At 50.3% G+C, this 18,720-nt stretch overlaps 1 protein-coding gene across 2 annotated transcripts in view; it reads left to right on the top strand.

Moving 5' to 3' along the window:
* Positions 1-18,720, top strand: part of AHRR (aryl-hydrocarbon receptor repressor) — an 82,465-nt gene that overhangs the window by 55,437 nt on the left and 8,308 nt on the right. For both annotated transcript variants that reach the window (XM_042998249.1, XM_042998250.1), the window contains 3 exons: positions 6,526-6,615; positions 13,761-13,890; positions 15,339-15,451. In XM_042998249.1, the coding sequence (XP_042854183.1) occupies positions 6,526-6,615; positions 13,761-13,890; positions 15,339-15,451 (333 nt within the window). The remainder of the gene's footprint in view (positions 1-6,525; positions 6,616-13,760; positions 13,891-15,338; positions 15,452-18,720) is intronic.

Raw genomic sequence — 18,720 nt, 5'->3', positions numbered from 1 at the left:
AGCCACTGTGAGCTCATCAACCTGGTGACCCTGAAGGGGCAAACACCACCTTGAAGATGATTCTCCAGCCCTGACGGACAAACGGACGAACACAAAGCACGATAACAAAAGCTTCACAAAGCACCATTTATTGAAAAGCTCGTTCTGTCCCAGTGGTTCCGGTGACACCTGCTTCCTATGCCACATTTCCGTCTAAGCTGGGGCCTGTTTCTGGACTCGCCACGCAGTCCACTGACCAGTCACTGACACCAGCACCAGCCGTCGTGACTACAGAGGTCGGCCCCACATTTCGGTGTGTGAATGAGACAGCCCTCCCTCCTCACTTTTCCTGTGTTTTGTTAGCTATGACTGCACGTTTCCTGCCTGCACATAGCATCGACTCGCCTGCTCCCAAAACAGAGTGGCAGTCTGTTGGGGGGTTCACTTAGGCAGAACGGGCATTTTTGCAATGCTGAATTGCCTTGTCCAGGAACAAAGGATGTCTTTCCATCTGTTCAAATATAATTTTGTGTCTTGAGAAGTTTTAAAGCTTTCTGACCCTGTGTTTTACACTTTCTTGTTAAGTTTATTTATAAAGTAATGGATCTTCTTTAATGTGTTTGTAAATGGGGTTTTATCTATCATCAGACCCTCTAATTTGGTTATTTTTCTAGTATGTAAAGATTATTGAATATGGTATCTAATTTTATATACTGCTTCCTTACTGAATTTTTTAATTTTTTTTACTTTTTAACTTGTTTTATTTTTTAATTTTTTTTAATTTACATCCAAATTAGTTAGCATGTAGGGCAACAGTGATTTCAGGAGGAGATTTCTTAGTTCCCCTTGCCCATTTAGCCCAACCCCCCTCCCACAACCCTTCCCATAACCCTGTTTGTTCTCCATATTTATGAGTCTCTTCTGTTTTGTCCCCCGCCCTGTTTTTATATTATTTTTGTTTCCCTTCCCTTATGTTCATCTGTTTTGTCTCTTAAAGCCCTCATATGAGTGAAGTCATATGATTTTTGTCTTTCTCTGACTAATGTCACTTAGCCTAATACCCTCCAGTTCCATCCACATAGTTGCAATGGCAAGATTTCATTCTTTTTGATTGCTGAGTAATATTCCATTGTATGTATGCCACATCTTCTTTATCCATTCATCCATCGATGGACATTTGAGCTCTTTCCATACTTTGGCTATTGTTGATAGTGCTGCTATAAACATGTGCATGTGTCCCTTCGAAACACCACACCTATATCCCATGGATAAATGCCTAGTAGTGCCATTGCTGGGTCGTAGGGTAGTTCTATTTTTAGTTTTTGGAGGAACCTCCATACTGTTTTCCAGAGTGGCTGCACCAGCTTGCATTCCCACCAACAATGCAAAGGAGATCCTCTCTCTCTGCATCCTCGCCAACATCTGTTGTTGCCTGAGTTGTTAACGTGAGCCATTCTGACAGGTGTGAGGTGGTATCTCATTGTGGTTTTGATTTGTATTTCCCTGATGTTGAGTGATGTTGAGCATTTTTTCATGTGTCAGTTGGCCATCTGGATGTCTTCTTTGGAGAAGTGTCTATTCATGTCTTTTGCCCATCTTTTTTTTTTTGAGTTATTTTATCATTGGCTTTCTAGGAGTTTCCAGATATCCAGTGATAGCATCTGTAGACAGAGACCATTTTACTTTGCCCAGTTCTTATGCCTCCTGTTGGTTTCTCGTCTCGCTATAACAGCTAACACCTCCATCTGATGGTGGTCCCTGTAGGATAGGAGTCAGCCAACATTTTCTTAAAAGGCCAGATGCTAAATATTTTCAGCTTTGTGGGTCATACAGTTGCAACCACTCGGCTCCACTGTTACAGTGCAAGAGTGGCCACAAACAATAAGTAATGAATGAGTGTGTCTGTGTTCCAGTAAAATTTTATTCCCAAAACCAAGTGCCAGGCCATAATTGGGACTGTAGTTTGCACACACTGGAATGGGAGATCATGGATATCTTTGTGTTGCATCCTGGTATTACTGGAAACACCTAGAATATTTCCCCACTAAGTAAGTTGGTGACGTAGAAATAACACGCACCCACATAAACACTATCATGTTAAGAATGTGCCTATAATTCCTCTTTTCTTAAGAGTTTTTATAGAGAATAAATGTTGAATTTTGTGGAAAGCTTTTTTACCATCTATGGAGATAATTATAATACTATCCCCCGTAGATCTATAAATGTGTATTAAGCTAATGGATTTCCTAATGTTGAGTCAACCTTGCATTCCTGGAATAAGTTCACTTGGTCATGTGTATTGTGTTTCCTTAATGTGAAATTGGAATCTGTTTGCTGATATTTTATTTGTACATTCTCATCAATAACTAAAGGTCTGTAATTTTATTTTTTATTGTACTTTTCTTTGATCAGAGTTAAGTGTCAGTGTTACACTTCTAAAAATAAGTGGAAAAATTCCCTGACTTTCTATGCTCTGGGACAATTTATGTGGCATTGATGCGATCTGATCTTTAAGACTTGGTGGTTACGTTAAAGCCATCTGTGGGCTGGATCCTTGGTAACTTCCTCTGTGTCTTCTAGAGAAATCGGTCACGTAAGGTTTCTGTCTCTAATGGATACATCGTGTTTTCCTAGGGAAACATACACTTATTTAGGGTTTCAAATTTATTTGTGACTTTCTCCTACTTTCATTTAATGTGGTTCCCTCTGCCACCACCTGGGAACTGCTTTCTGGTGTTTATCCCATTGCTTTGTTTGGGCTGCCCCTGGGCTCCCTATAAATAGATGCACAGGCCCCAAGGTCAGCAGGGTGCTCTTTTTCTCTGTGTGATAGCCCTCATGTGGGGCTGGTAGCTGCTGGGTTATTTCCAGAGCGTGACTGTTGGGAAGGAGGCCGCTATGAACATTCTTGTTAGGGTGTTTTTGTGAGCACACCCATCTCACTTGGGTAAGCACTGGAAGGGTAAGCAGTGGAATTTCTGGTCATGGGGAGAATGCATGTTCATGTTTATGAGGAATCTCAAAGCCGTTTCCCAACGTGATTGTCACATTTTGCGTTCTTACTGGTGATGGTTCATATCCTCACCAACATTTCGTGTTGTCTGTTTTTTTGACTGTAGCCATCCCAATGTTTGTGAAATGGTATCTTAATGTGATGTTTATCTGCATTTCCCTGATGACTAATGATGTTGACACATTTTCATCATAGGCCTTTCTTCCATCTCCCTAGGAAAGTATCTGTTCAAGTCTTTTGCCCATTTAAAAAAATTGGGTCGTTCATCTTTTTACTATCAATTTATGAATTTTATATATTCTGAATGAGGTCCTTGGTCAATGTGCTGTGAATACTGTTTTCTTGCCCTGTGGCTTGTCTCTACATGTTTAAATTGTGTCTTTTAATAAAGTCCAGTTTATCAAGTTTTTCCATGAAGGGCTAGTGTTTTTGTGTCCTATCCACATCTGCCTATTCCAAACTCATGAAGACATTTTGTTTTCTTCTAGAAACCTTATGATTATGAGGTTTGATCTTTAGGCCTAAGCTATGTCTTGAATTAATTTCTGTGGAATTAGATAGGAGTCCGTGTTCATTTTTTCCATACAGGCAACCAGCTGTCCCAGACACATTAATGCCATGTTGTCCTGGCTAGCACAGCTTTATGCTAAGTCATGAAGTCACTGTAAGTTCTGAAATTTTGTTCTTCTTTAACATAGTTGCTTTAGCAAATATGGGCCCTTTGCACATATAGAATTTAGAATCAGCTTGACAATTTCTGCAAAGAGAAGAAAACCCTCCTGAGATTGTGATTGGGATCATACCACACCATAGACCGATTTTAGAGACTGGGCTCTCTAAACCATGTGGAATCTTCCAATGCAGGAGCATGGCATATCTCCTGGATTATTCAGGCCTTGTACATCTTTTATTAGATTTATTCCTAGGCATTTTATGGTTTTTTGGTTTAAAAAAATTTTTTTAATGTTTATTTATTATTGAGAGACAGAGAGAGACAGAGCATGAGCAGGGGAGGGGCAGAGAGTGGAGGAGACACAGAATCCGAAACAGACTCCAGGCTCTGAACTGTTAGCACAGAGCCCAACACGGGGCTTGAACCCACAAACCACTAGATCATGACCTGAGCCGAAGTCAGATGCTTAACCGACTGAGCCACCCAGGTGCCCCATGTTTTGTTTGTTTGTTTGTTTTTTAATTTAGGTCTGGAGTTTTCTTTGTGGGAAGGTTTGTTGTTGTTGTTGTTGTTGTTGTTGTTGTTGTTGTTGTTTTTAAGTAGGCTCCATGCCCAGTGTGGAGCCCAATGAGGGGCTCAAACTCACAACCTTGAGATCAAGACCTGAGCTGATGGACGCGTGGGTGGATCAGTTAGCATCCAACCTAGGCTCAGGTCATGATCTCGTGGTTTGTGAGTTCAAGCCCTGCATCAGGCTCTCTGCTCTCAGTGCAGAGCCCACTTCAAATCCTCTGTCCCCCTCTCTCTCCGCCCCTCCTCCCTCTCAAAAGTGAATACACATTTAAAAAAAAAGAAATTTGAATTTGTTACCAAAAAAAAAAAAAAAGACCTGAGCCAAGATCAAGAGTAGGATGCTTAACGGACTGAGCCACTCAGGTGCCTGGCTGTGTCATGATTGTAAATCCCTGGTGTCAGTAATTTGTATTTTTCTTGATAAAATTTGCTAAGGGTATATCAAATTTATTGATCTTTTATTGATCTTTTATCAATCCTTTCGAAGAACCAAATTTGACTTTGTTGATGATGTTCATTATTTGACAATTTTAAACAATATCATTGACTTTTTCACTCTTGTTATTTTCTTTCTTCCATTTACATTGGATTTAATTGGTTCTTTTACTCTAGTTTCCTAAGGAGAAACTACACTCTCTTCCTTTCATAGCTCACTAGGATTTGGTACTCTCTTTTCTGCTAATATGTCTCTGCAAGTTACCAGCTCCCTGTGGTCTCATCAGGACAAGGGCATGGATTTGTGTAGTGTCACTTTTCTTGTTGTTTTCCATCATTTATAAGCGAGGGTATTTGGGGTTAGGTGGCTGCTGCTGTCCTAGGATGCCTAGAGATCTTCAATATTAGCAATTTAAAAGCTCTTGGGAATTGATATTTATAAACCCGGAGTGTTTATAAACTTCGAAGTTTATATCCGAAGCAGGCTCCAGGCTCTGAGCTGTCAGCGCAGAGCCTGATGCAGGGCTCGAACTCAGGAACCATGAGATCATGACCTGAGCCAGTCGGACGCTTAACCGACTGAGCCACCCAGGTGCCCCCAGCTATCATTTTCTTTATCGTAATGATGATGATGGTGAGCAGGAAGAAGATGGACAGATAGATAGATAGAGGATAGATGAAATGCTCGTTGATCATGTAAATCGGTGGCTGTGTTCTCTTGTGCATCTTCACTACTGGTGATTCTGGGAAATCACTGCAGGGCGGAGCTACAAAGCTTGCCTTTTGAATAAAGATTTGAAGTCAGGCACAGCATAGCCACATGCCGCACTTTTCTACACACATGCACGCACACCAAATAATTATGGATATAACTGATTTAATAATCATCAAAATATTGTGAATATTTTCACACTAACAAATTTAAAATGAAGAGGAAAATATTTTAAGATGCTCTAATTGATAAAGAAAAAATTAAAAACCTGGATACACTAACAACCATTACATAAACTGACACGGTGCTAAAACCCTCCCCTTTTCACTTGCTGTCTCCCATCATCCCCAAGCTGAATGCTCCTGGAAGTGAAACCAAACTTCCGAGGTGCACGTTATCCTTGCCTTCAATAAGTAGGTCCAGGAAATGGAAAAGAGGGAGGGGGCCTGACTCGTATCTAGTGATCCTGACACCAAGATCAGGAGGGACGCTCGTGGGCCAGCTTTTCCTTAAATACGGATGAGCGTCTCCGCAGCAAAGTGAGTTACTTCCAAGAGCAAATGAGAAGTGACGATAAGGCTTATCCTGTAATATGCAAGAATGATTCATCATCAGGGACCTATCATGAAATTCTCCACATCAATAGACTAAAGAGATGTTATGTTATTGTTTCAGGAGATGTAGAAATAGCACTTGATGGAGTTCGATATTTATTCATGATAAAAACTCTTCGGAAAACCAGAACATAGTCTGGAAGAAAGTGCGTGAACAGGGACAGTCCATATAGTGAAGTGAGGCTCCTGTTTTGTTTCAGGTACTGCTGGGAGCCTCATCTCTCCATGAGGATATTTGTATTTTGTACAAGATGAGTTTTATAATCATTAGCAAAAGAAGAACACAGTGTTGAGGCTTATAAACCATGATGAAGTTCCCCTGTCATCTGCACACTTGGGACCTATTGCAAAACGGCCATAAATAAACAAACAAATAAATCAACAGTGGGTGTTTCTGGAGGTTATACATACAGACTACAGAACAGAGAAGTGGTCGAAAATGCAGCAGAGACCATGCTTGCGCTTTCTCATTGTGAAGGTTCTGAGAATGTGGGCAGGAGCCAACTAAAGTTCTCGTTTCTTCTAGTCTCTCGATGGCTTTGCCCTGGTCGTGAGTGCGGAAGGCATGATATTTTATGCGTCAGCAACGATCGTGGACTATCTGGGCTTCCACCAGGTAAATACAGCTCTTCAGCCTGCGGCGTGGTGGGTCCCACTGTTTGCACACGCTTTCTGTCTTCCAGCCTCACACACCTGTAAAACCAGGCTTTTCTTATCACGCAGGTTTTATCAGGTAAGGATTTCCACATCCCAGCTTGGTCTAGGGCTCGAGGTCACAAGAGAGGTGTAATGGTGTCCAGGGTGTCACAACTGTATTGGGCACTGACCTCTGCTGGCCGCGACCTTGCCACGGCATCACTGTCTGAAACCCCAGAGATGGGGCACATTCGGGAAAGAACGTGTTCTGGAAATGCCCTTATTGATGTCCAGGTAATTCATTTGGTCTGTTGCCGCAGGCCTGCCCAGGCTGAATGATTCCAGACATTGGGGCAAGGCTCTGGGGTTGAGACCCACCAAACGCTGGATCCTCCTCCAAGAAAAGGTACAATTAAAAAAAAACCCACCCATGGCCCAGGGAGGGAAAAGGAAACTTCAGGGCCTGGCCTCTGGGAAGGAAAGGAGGTCGCTCATGAGAAATCCAAAGTTTGAGCTTCAAGTCCAAATCGAAATTCATACTTAAAAAAAAAAAAATGTAATGCTTATTTATATTTGAGAGAGACAGACAGACAGACAGACAACAGAGCATGAGCAGGGGAGGGGCAGAATCCGAAGCTGGCTCCAGGCTGTGAGCTGTCAGCACAGAGCCCGATGCGGGGCTAGAACTCACAAACCGTGACATCATGACCTGGGGCAAAGTCAGACGCTCAACCAATGGAGCCACCCAGGCGCCCCGAAACTTACACTCTTGTGTAGCTCAGAGCCCCAGGTCAGAGCCAGTGGTGGACAGATGAGAACGTGGGGCACCAGGAAGCAGAAACATGACCTTAGCTGCAGGGCCACAGCCGTCCCCAAAAAGATGTCCCCTGTGAAGAGGGCTTCTTCGTGCAAAATTATAAACACACTCGATGCAATATACAAACAGGCAGATTGGAGAAAGAACAAAATAGAACTTTGAAAAGTGAGGTATACAGTGTATCTGTCTGTCAGGGTCCTACCTGGAGACAGAAACTGTGAAGTGATCTGACTGGCTTAATATAAAGATTTAAAATGAGTTTCGTATAAAGAATCATTAACACAGGATCCCAAGGGGGTACAGCCGTAGACAGAGACACAGCGAGCGGAGGGGCCACAGGGCCCACAGGAGGCTGGGCACCCCAGCAAGGAGCACATTCTGGAGACACCCTCATGGGTGAGGGTGAAGCCATGGCTCCTGGGTGGCGGAGAGGTCACCGAGGTGCCCCAGGCCAGGGCTAGCCAGCAGGAAATGCCCACTGGGATGCTGGCCAGACTCTGGGGGAGGCTACCTGCCGGCGGACCTGGCCTGGGTGTGGTCTCAGAGGACCCAACCTCCCTCCTGCGGTGCCCAGAGCACCTTTGCCAGCGGAGGGGAAATGTGTGCAGGATCCGGGATCAGAGCCAAGCGATGAAAGCTGAGAGGCAGTACATGGAATTGGAAACAAAGATCCCACAGGACGGGCGGAAAAGCAAAGGGATGCCCAGAAGCAAAGGGCGGTGGAAGCCAAGATCTGAGAATGGGGGTCCCTGACACAGGAAAATTCAAGTCTGCCTGAGGCCCCTGAGGCTGATCGGAGCATTTGCTGTAATTTCCATGAAGACTGTCACTTTGAATCATTCCCAAAACTGAAGCGTCTGTCACTGCACAGATGACTCCGAGAAGTGTCTCGTCTTACACACGCCTCTACATTTGCTTTCCTGCCGCCTGAACCTGGGACCGATGGCTGACACTGACCAGGCCTCTCCCTGCCGCTGGCCCCGGGACAATCTTTGGACAGACAACGTGCACACACCCACTCTTCCACAGGGCAGCCGCTGGTGACAGCCGACCCTGTGGCCTGGACTGGCCCCTGCAGCACGTGGAGGTGTGGCTCCGGCAAGGACCCCACACACAGGGCCACCGCGTGGCAAGTGGACAAAATGCCGTGGGTGTGATCTCCAGGAGGTGCTTCCGGGGCTGCCCTGCACACCACGGGGACAAGCCGTGGCTCCGCTCTCTCTGAGCCTCCTTTTCTTCCTCCATGTGCAGGGCACGGGGCATTGGCACCTGGTGACACTCGGCGGGGGGGGGGGGGGGGGGGAGACGTCCCCACCACCAGCCACGCCTCAGGGAGGTGGCCCGTGGTTCTTCTCCCACTGGCTGCTCCTGGCAGTGGGTGACAACTGGGCTCCATCACTGTGTCCTTGTGTCCACCTCCACCTCCTGAAGACATGCGGGGCAGGTGTTGGGGGATGTGAAGTGGGGGGAATGCATCACCCGCCCCAGACACATGAGCACCTGGATGGCCAGCTGAGGCCCTTCCTCCCCTCTTTAGCCCTCCCACGTGTGCTCTCAAGGTTGCTGTGCTCGCACAGCTCTCTGGCCTCGGGGCCCCCTCGTGCAGCTTGGAGCTCAGGGACCCACAGATGGCCAGCACCAGGCTGCGGACACGACGTGATTCCAGCCCCCAAATGGCAAACTCTCTGTCTCCTCGATTGCGTGTGCGGGGTCTGATTCTAGAAAAACGTGGTCTGGGCTGCCTTTTCCATGCTCAGAACTCAACTTCAGTCCCTATCACTGTCTGCTGAGTTGCCCTGCAAATTCTCCAGACACACCCAGAACTGCCTACCTTTAGCCATAATCCGGGAGGTGGCTTTGGTGATGTGCAAGTGTCCTGAGGCGAGGCTTTGGTCCCACGTCTGAACGTGCTCACTAGAGTCTGTTTTTTGGAGCTTGGTTATTCTGCAAGTGCTGGATGTAAAATAAAATTTTGCCTTCTATTATAAAGAAATTGTTTCCAAATGCCATTAAATCAGGCATTGCCTCTATTTATGTAAAACATGTTGAGAAAATATCAGAACAGTTTTGTGCTGTCGTGAGCTCCTTGTGCAAAATACGTAAGTCAGGAACCAATTATTTTAGTATCTTCAGGTTCAGCAGTCATTTTGATGAACAGCTAGGTTTTAGATGCATATTTTCGTTGCCGTTGACATTTATTGATTCAAGAAGGGCTCCATTCTCCCCCAGGCTGGCAGCTGGGGGAGAGCTGTCCCCGTTTGAACCAGGGCAAGGGCATGGGCGCAGTTGGGAATCCCACAGGCTAGGTAACAGGTGCGTGTGCAATTTGCACAAAAGGATGAGGGCTGCGGGGATGGGGCTGTAAAAACTGGTCATGACTTTATTCTTAACTCTAGAAACGGTAGTTTAGAGCTAAAATAAGGCTGGCTTTACTTGACCAAAGCTGTGTCTGTTTTTCCACATTTTTTTTTTTTTTGAGAGAGAGAGAGAGAGAGAGAGAGAGCGCATGTGCAGAAGCACATGCATGCATGTGCGGGGGTGGGGGTGGGGCAGCGGGGCAGAGAGAGAATCCCAGGCAGGCTCCGCACTGTCAGTGCAGAGCCCGATGTGGGGCTTGAACTCAAGAACCACAAGATCGTGACCTGAGCCAAAATCAAGAGTCAGACGCTTAACCGACTGAGCCACCCAGGCGTCCCTGTTTATACATTATTTGAATACTTATTCTACTGATCTCTCCACCACTTGTCACTGACCCTGCTTTGTAGGGAGCAGACTCCGGGAGATTAAGGGAGACTAAGACCAGTCAGATATGTCACAGTAGTTATTATACCTTTGTTGCCCAACCTAGAAAGTGTCCACATTGGCTATGTCTTTCAATTTGCCTGAGTCAGAAATGTCTTTTCCGGTTTTCTCATGCCCTCGCCATTGGTCTCTCTCTTGTTTTGGTTAAGCCACAGAGCCCCTCTTACATGTTAATCCCACACATCCTTTCCATTAATTAACTAAGGTGTGGGGAGACATGAACAGGGTGTCCAAGGACGCAACCTCCTGGGATTCTACAAAGCGTGGGGTCACCCACCAAAGCTCGCTCGCGAGAGAATGACCGAAAGACAGTGCCTGTTACAAACTTCCCATGGGAACTACGACGGCCCAGTGCTCAGAGGTCAGCAGTCTTTTCCATTCATCAGACTGTAGAGGGGAAGATGCCATCCATTTGCAGCAGGGGGGAAGAATACAGAATTCCCAGTAATGAGTCAACCAAGTGGTATTTAGTACCTCACACAGAAAATATAAAACATTATTTATAGAAATTAAAGAACCAGATAAACAGAACGACATGCCATATCCATGAATCAGAGGACTCCAATTATCATTATAAAGATGTCAGATCATGTTACAGAGGTAATGACATTATCATAAAAACTAAGCAGCTCTTCTAGGTAGAGATAGACGAGCTTTTGGGAATGCAGAAAGTTGGGAGTCTCCAGGGCCAGGGGGCAGGAGTAGTGATTACTGGGACTTACACACCGGACACAAGACTTCCTGTAGGACCCAGTTGCTAGATGAACAGACCCCAAGACAGAACTGGAAGCTCACAGCAGGCACGTGTGCACCGGTGTGGGATTTACAATGAAGGGGGCGCTGTCCCGTGGTGGGGAAATAGCCATCTTGCCAACAAACAGAGCTGGGTAAACTGGATTTACACGGGAAAGAAATGAATCCTGGGGGCGTTTGGGGGGTCCAGCCAGTTAAGCATTTGACTCTTGATTTTGGCTCAGGTCATGATCTCACGGTTCATGAATTTGAGCCCCGCATTGGGCTCTGCGCTGTCAGCATGGAGACTGGTTGGGGTTCTCTCTCTCTCTCTCTCTCTCTCTCTCTCTCTCTGCCCCTCCTCTGCTTGTGCTTGCTCTCTCTCTCTCTCTCGAATAAATGCATTTTAAAAAACTTAAAGAGAGCTTGGTCCTAGCTCTTACCTCATAGCATGCACAATAAATAAATGGCAGAAGTTTCTAGAAGCTTCAGGACCCAGTTAGGAGATGGGTGAGGATGATGAGAGCAAGACCCCACCCATGAGGAGACAGACAGATGAACTGGCCGTGTGAGGTCCACTAAGAGAGCAGAAAGGCAGGCCAGGGAGTAGTGACTCTGGCATCACAGCCCACGCAGTAGAGGACCCATGTCCAGAGCAGATGAGGAAGCCACAAATCAGCAAGACAGCTCAATGGAAATTTGAGAGAAGGACACAAACAGGCGACACGCACACTCCCACATGGCACGCGTACATGTGCTCACACGCACACCTCAAGACCAAAAACGTGAGAAGATGCACAATTTCATCGGTTCTCGACGCACGGGTGAAGACCACGGTGCGGAACCGTGGCAGCCGCCACAGCGGCTCAGATGAAGAGGGCTGGGGACACCTCGCGTCGGCCGCAATGTCAAGCGACTGCGCTGGCACGCACCGCCACAGTGGCGTGTGGATCTGCGCCCTCGCTCGGGAAGGGCGCTTGGTGGCATCCACTGATGCTGGCCCTCTGCCACCCCTGACCCAGGAACCCCACTCCTGGGCGTGACGCGCTCAGACACAGCAGCGGCGTGTGGAATCAGGTGGAAATACCCACCCCGCGGACGCGAGAAACTGGCGCCACACACGCGGCGTGGGAGAACGTTACAACTGTGATGTTCAACCCCAGAGGACGGACACTATGTTCCATTTACGAACATAACCGGCCTACGGAGTGGGCAGTCTGTGCCATGACCGCCCCAGGGGGGTGGAGGGAAGGGGCTCTGGGAAGCTGTTGTGTCCTGTTTCCTGATCTGGGAACTCACGCATCCAACTGTATGCATATGATGTGGGCACTTTTCAGCCAAGTGCTATACTGAATCACACTTTATTAGGAAAGCATCCTATGGGAAGGGCACGCGTGATCACAGGGCCACCAGATGAGGTGGGAGCTGGCAGGTGAGTGGAAGCCATCAGGTCTTGAGCTGGAGGGAAAGCCTGGTGCCCTCACCTCCACCAGGAGTTGGTCTCTGCCTGTTGGCCTGACGTTCACACCCAGAGCCTCTGACGTGGACAACCATGACCAGGGACAACAAGCATTCTGACCTGTGAGCACTTGTTTCTCTGAAGACATCTCTTTGGACTAAGGAGTGCACAGGTAATTGTAGTGCAGCCTTCGAGTTACGGTCGTGTTCCTTTTCTGCTTTCCTGAGGTTGTTTGACCTGTAGGGATCCCAGTGAGCCTTAGCCATGCAGCTATGGGCAAGAGTAGGGCCCCTTGAACAGACAGCGGGTCTCATCCATCTGGGTGAGTATACTGGTTACTTTCTGAAAAAGTAGCCTCATTTCTGGACTTGATTCTTCAGGGACTTTCCCTCCGTCTAGTTTTCGTAATGATCCTGTTGAGAAATGATGCAAACTTAGAAATGGCTGTTTCCAAAGAGGCCAAGGGCACCTGCCAGGTTATTCAGGTGTTGTTGGGCCAGGCTCTCCGTGTGGATAATGAGTGAGGGAAGGTTAAGGGAAGGTCGCGGGGAGATGTGCATGGCCTTCATCATTTATCAACATACTCTGAATATGTCTGCTAACGGTCAGAATAGTCACGTTCCTGGGAAGCCAGTCTTCGTAGCCCACAGTTGTGGCCGCTGTGCCCTGAAATGCAGCTTCCAAGTGTGGACCCGGTGCCTTCGAGGGCTAGCCTCTGTGTTCAGAGCTCAGGTAGGTGGGAGGACAGAGGAGCAGAAAGAGGGCTAGGGACCTGCAGGTCCTCGTGGTACCATGGATGGGAGCAGCGGCCAGGCACAGAGGAGCCAGGGTGAAGGAAGTCCCTGGCCAGGAGGCCTGGCCGGGCTCTCGTGTGCTCTGATGGCTCCCAGTTCACCTGGAAGCTCCCGTCTCACCTTACGGCTCTGGTCTCACCTGGCGGTTCCCACCTCACTTCTTAAGGAGACTTTCCTAATAAACTTTTGTGATATGACACAAAGTGTCCCCATGATAGACACACAGCTTGATGAGTTCTCCAGTCCTGGAGAAAAGTGGCTACCCTGGGCCCAGGTGTTTGATCTCTGAGCCTCCTGCTCTGCCCTCAAGGGCACTGCCTGGTGGATGAGTGGGGGGCTGCGGGCGGGTGGGGGGCCTGGCATTCCAGGCCGGACACCTATGTCCTCCCAGGGAGGAAGTCTCCTCCAGCCAAAGGCCTGCCTTTCCTGCGAGACTTCTCTTCACAGCTGTGGCTGAGACAGCTCTTCAGTGACTAATCACTGGAATAAAGCAGGTTGGAACAGTTGTTGCAATATTGCAGACGGACGTGATGCACCAGAACATCTATGACTATATCCACGTGGATGACCGCCAGGACTTCTGCCGGCAGCTGCACTGGGCCATGGACCCTCCCCAGGCGGTGTTTGGGCAGCCCCTGCACTCAGACACAGGTGGGTCTTCGGGTCCCCAGTGAGCCTGAGACTTGGGGCCGTTCCTGGAAAGGCGTGGGCGCCTCCGGAGAACTGACCACCATCCGTTCTCGTCCTGCTTCGCCTTCCTTGGGAGACCCCCCCCCCCACTCCGAATCCTCCTCCCCTCTCCAGCCCCCCCTCCCGCACCCTCCTCCCCTCTCCAGGCCACCCAGCACCCTCCTCCTCTCTCCGCACCCCCTCCCACACCCTCCTCCCCTCTCCAGCCCCCCCTCCCGCACCCTCCTCCCCTCTCCAGGCCACCCAGCACCCTCCTCCTCTCTCCGCACCCCCTCCCACACCCTCCTCCCCTCTCCAGCCCCCCCTCCCGCACCCTCCTCCCCTCTCCAGGCCACCCAGCACCCTCCTCCTCTCTCCGCACCCCCTCCCACACCCTCCTCCCCTCTCCAGCCCCCCCCCCCCCACTGCAGCCTCCTCCCCTCTCCAGGGCCACCCCTCCTGCATCCTCCACACCTGAGGAAATGAGGCAGTGCTTGTCTGTCACCTGGCAAGCTCCCCTCTGGAAATCCTAGGCCCAAGTCAGATTTACCTGTAAAAAATCCTGTTCAGAGACACTGCCCCTTGTGGGCAAGTGTTTCCTCCTGACCGTGGCCCCTGACCCATCACGACCGGGCCAGCTCCCCTAGAGGTCGTGGAGCAGACAGGAGGCCAGGGGAAGGGGTGGCGTCCACGGGGGTCGCCGCTCTTCCACACCCTCCCCCAGAAGTTGTAAACGACTCAAGAAAAGCTTCCACCACAACCTCAGGCAACAGCAAGATTTACCCCACAAAGTTGAGTGAAAACAAAAAAACCCAGGTGCCAACACAGTATCATTTTATAAAGCTCAAAACACACGACAGCTGACCCATGACAGCTGACCCCCAGTCACCCCTGCAGTCGTACTGAAGGGATGTTTCTAGGGACAAAGGACAAGGAAGGCCAGCTCGGTCAGAGCGGCTGTGTCTGTGACGACCAGGGTGGGGAGACAGCGGGATGCCAGTGGTGCTCAGGGGAGCACCCGTGCACCTGTGTGTGCTTGCAAGGGGGTGGGGGGTGGGGCGGTGTGTGTAGAGGTGGGCATTTGTGTGGACGGGGTGGGCGTGTGGGGATGCGTGGCGGGCAGGTGTGTGTGTGAGTGTATGTGTGGCGAGATGTGTGAGCTGGGGTGTGGGTGTAGGAGGCAGGCTGTGTGTGTGTAAAGTGAGCTGTGTGTGAAGCAGGGTGTGTGCGCGCGCACACGGCAAGGTGGGCAGGCGTGCGTGTGTGTGTGTGTGTGTGCGTGTGTGTGTGCGTGTGTGCGCGCAGGGGGGAGCGCGTGTGCACACCGCAGTGCTGTCAGTCTGTGTTTACGGTCTCTCGGTCTCTCTCCTCCTCCCCCCACCCCCGCGCCCTCACCCCCACCCCTCACCCCCGCACCGGTGCCGGCGCAGAGGACGCGGTGCTGGGGCGGGTCCGGGCGCAGGAGGCGGACTTCTCGGCCTTCCTGACGCGCTGCTTCGTGTGCCGCGTGCGCTGCCTGCTGGACAGCACCTCGGGCTTCCTGGTGAGTCGCGCCCCCTGGCGCCCCGCGGCGCACGTGCGGGGTGGAGGACGTGGAGGGGGCGGGCGGGCACGCGGGTCCGGGGGTGGGGGCGGCGGGGGGTGCATGCGGACCCTGGGGGAGGGGGGTGGCGAGCGGCGCACGAGGACCGGGGCGCGGCGGGGCGCACGCGGGCCCGGGGGCGGGGTGGGGGGGGCGGGACGGGCGGCCGGGAGGAAGCCTCCAGACTCCGCTCTGGGCTTTACTGGCTTGGTCGCGCCTTCCCTGAAACCCCCTTAGCAGCGTGTCGTCAGCACACCCCGCAACCTGGCGCGAGCCCCCACGCCGGCTTGCCGTTTTCACCTCTTCTCTTTCAAGTAGAGGCTTGGGGTGTCCGTCTCCGTTGCTCTTCGGGCTCCTCGGCCAAGGGCTGAGAGGGGGGCCGCGGACGTCCTCCTTGGGGCTGGCACAGCGGACCCTCGCCCACCCAGACCTGTGCCCACCCCGCACCCCCGCAGCTGTGCTCCACAGAGCGTCTCCCCCGCCCCCGCTGCTGCACCTCCCAGCCGGCTCTACGCAGCCTCCTGGGGTTCGCGCTCCCAGCAGTCCCATCGTCCCCACCCTCCGCAGCAGTTCAACACCATGACCTCTGACCCCAGGACCCCCTCCCCCTCCAGCTCCCCCCACTCCCGTGTCCTTCGGCCATCAGCGCCCTGGGCAGGGCCCTCGGATGTGTGCGGAGCTGCCCCCACCCGCATGACGGCGTGTCCTCCTCCCCAGCCTCCACCCTTGGACTGTGGGCCCCTCAGGGTTCTATCTCCCCACCTGGGCCGTGGTCCCCAGAAGAGATGCGCCTCCAGTGCTCCGCAGGGCTGGGCTGGGGGTTTCCAGAGGGGCTCAGCCTGTGTTGGAGGCAAGGCGAGCAGAGGACAGTGGGCGTTCCTCCGGATTGGGTTCCAAATGGCTCTGAAAAGGGGGAGCCCTAGAGAGGCACCCACAGACCAGCGGGAGCCCACACCGGCCGTCGGCGGTCAACAGCAGCTCTTGGGTGTCCTGCCTGCTGGCTTGTCCCACCTCGTGTGGGCTCCTCTCCATCGTGTTCACACTGGCCGTGTGCACCACCGTGCAGACCGCAAGCCCCCGAGGTTCCTCGCTGCTTTCTGAGGGGCCCCCGGGAGATGAACGCCCTAGCGGTTCTACATCTGAGTGGTCTGTGGGTGCCGGGCTGAGGAGCAGACTCCTGAGATCAGAGACCCACTGACTGCATAGCCCCACCACAGGCTAGGCTGGGGGGGGGAGACAGTATTTTCCATTAACCCTCTCCTCTTGGCTGGTCTTTATGCATTAACAATTTTTTTTTTTTAATAAAAACATTGCTCGTACATGACACAGATTTAATCACTTCAGAAGAGCAGAGGAAATAAAAATGTCCCTCCCTTGTACACCCAGGCCCCTTCCCAGATGTCAGCACCCCAGTAATGTCCTTCCTGAAGCTCTTCTTGCCCAGCCTCCCCAACTTTCTGCTCCGCCCTGACCAGCGAGAGTGAGTTGAACTCGGGGTGGTCTTGGGGACTCTCCCCAAGACTCAGGACCCCCTCTGCCTTCACATGTGCTTCTCCGGGAGCCTTACCTGGCTGACCCCTCTCCAGGTTGGAGGCCTCACCCAAGATGCTGCCCTCCCAGGGTCCCACATCACCCATTGTGGGAACCCAACCTGCCAGGTGGCTGTGCATTTACCCAGAGGGATGACAGCTGAGGGAATCACTCCATCCAGGCTGCCTCCCAGTGGCCACGTGTCATTTGTGGCAATATTTTGGCCTCAGTCATCCGCTACTGCGATGGCAGCTTCACGCTCCCTGGGCTTATTTTCCTGATCCAAGGGGATAGGGAAGAAGGTTGTTGGTGGGTGACAGTGGGAATGTTTCTGGAACCAGCTCTGAGGACCCAGGACAGGCCCAGCCCTACGGCAGATGCATCCCACACGACTGCACATTTCTGCAGGCCTTTTCACCCCACCGGGACCTTCACAAGAGAAGCAGCTTTTTATTTGCAACATGGTCCCAAGTCTGCTGCTACCAGGCATATACATAATTGCTTATCTTTTATTTAGGTGATTGGTTGAGCATGAAGTCTTTTATTTTGATAATATTTTGTTCCATCTATTGGCTGATAAGGAATGTTCACTTTTTAAAATTGGATAACCGATTCCTAGTAAATTGGAAATTCTTATTTCCAGATGACATAAAACTGGAGGGATTTTGCTAGACAATCATGCATAAATTAAAATATAGATTAAAAAAGAGGGCACCTGGGTGGCTCAGTCAGTTAAGCCTTTGACTTCGGCTTAGGTCATGATCTCGTGGTTTATGGGTTAAAGCCCTGCATCAGGCTCTGTGCTGACAGCTCGGAGCCTGTAGCCTGCTTCAGATTCTGTGTCTCCCTCTCTCTCTGCCCCTCCTCCTTCACGGTCTGTCTCTCTCTCCTTCAAAAATAAATAAACATCAAAAAAATGTTTTTTTAATAAAATAAAATATAGGTTAAAATGAAACTGTAAAACGATGCACTGAATAGAGGAAACAACCCAAAGACACTTATCTGAAAAAAGTTCCACTATATTAATTTGTGAAACTCATTTCTGCACACACTGGAAACGCCTCAGGCATTTACAAGGAATGCACTGAGAACAGGGGAGCGGGCATGACTTAGGGCTCTTCCCGGCACTCCCTTGTGACTCTCTGGAAGCCACTCTGTTTCCACTGGCTAAGGCTGCCCGTGAGAACCCAGTGTTACAACATCAGGAATTTGGAGGTCTAGTTGATATTTAGTTGGTAGCTTGAAATCAGCCATGATGGGAATATTTCTACCAAAGAAATTGGCAAACATAACAAATCAGGGCTTTTTTTTTCCCCCTCTGGTGAGCTGGATGTTGAACACAACTGCCTTGGATCCTCCACACCAAGCACATGACTAACAAGCAGTGGGTGCTTTGCAAATGTTTGTTCATTTAGTGAATCCATAGATGGATGGAAGATGGGAAGATGGGGGAATGGATGGTGAAAATGGATTGATGGAGGGATAGAGGGGTGGATGGATGGATGAATGGATGGTGGATGATGGATGGATGGATGGTGGATGGACGGATGGATGAATGGATGGTGGATGGATGGATGGATGGTGGATGGATGAATGGTGGATGATGGATGGATGGTGGATGATGGATGGATGGATGGATGGATGGATGGTAGATGGATGGGTGGTGGATGGATGGATGGATGGTAGATGGATGGATGTTG

The sequence above is a fragment of the Panthera tigris genome, chromosome A1, assembly GCF_018350195.1.
Source record: "Panthera tigris isolate Pti1 chromosome A1, P.tigris_Pti1_mat1.1, whole genome shotgun sequence".
Classification (NCBI taxonomy): Eukaryota; Metazoa; Chordata; class Mammalia; order Carnivora; family Felidae; genus Panthera; species Panthera tigris.
This window is presented reverse-complemented; position numbering and strand designations above follow the sequence as displayed.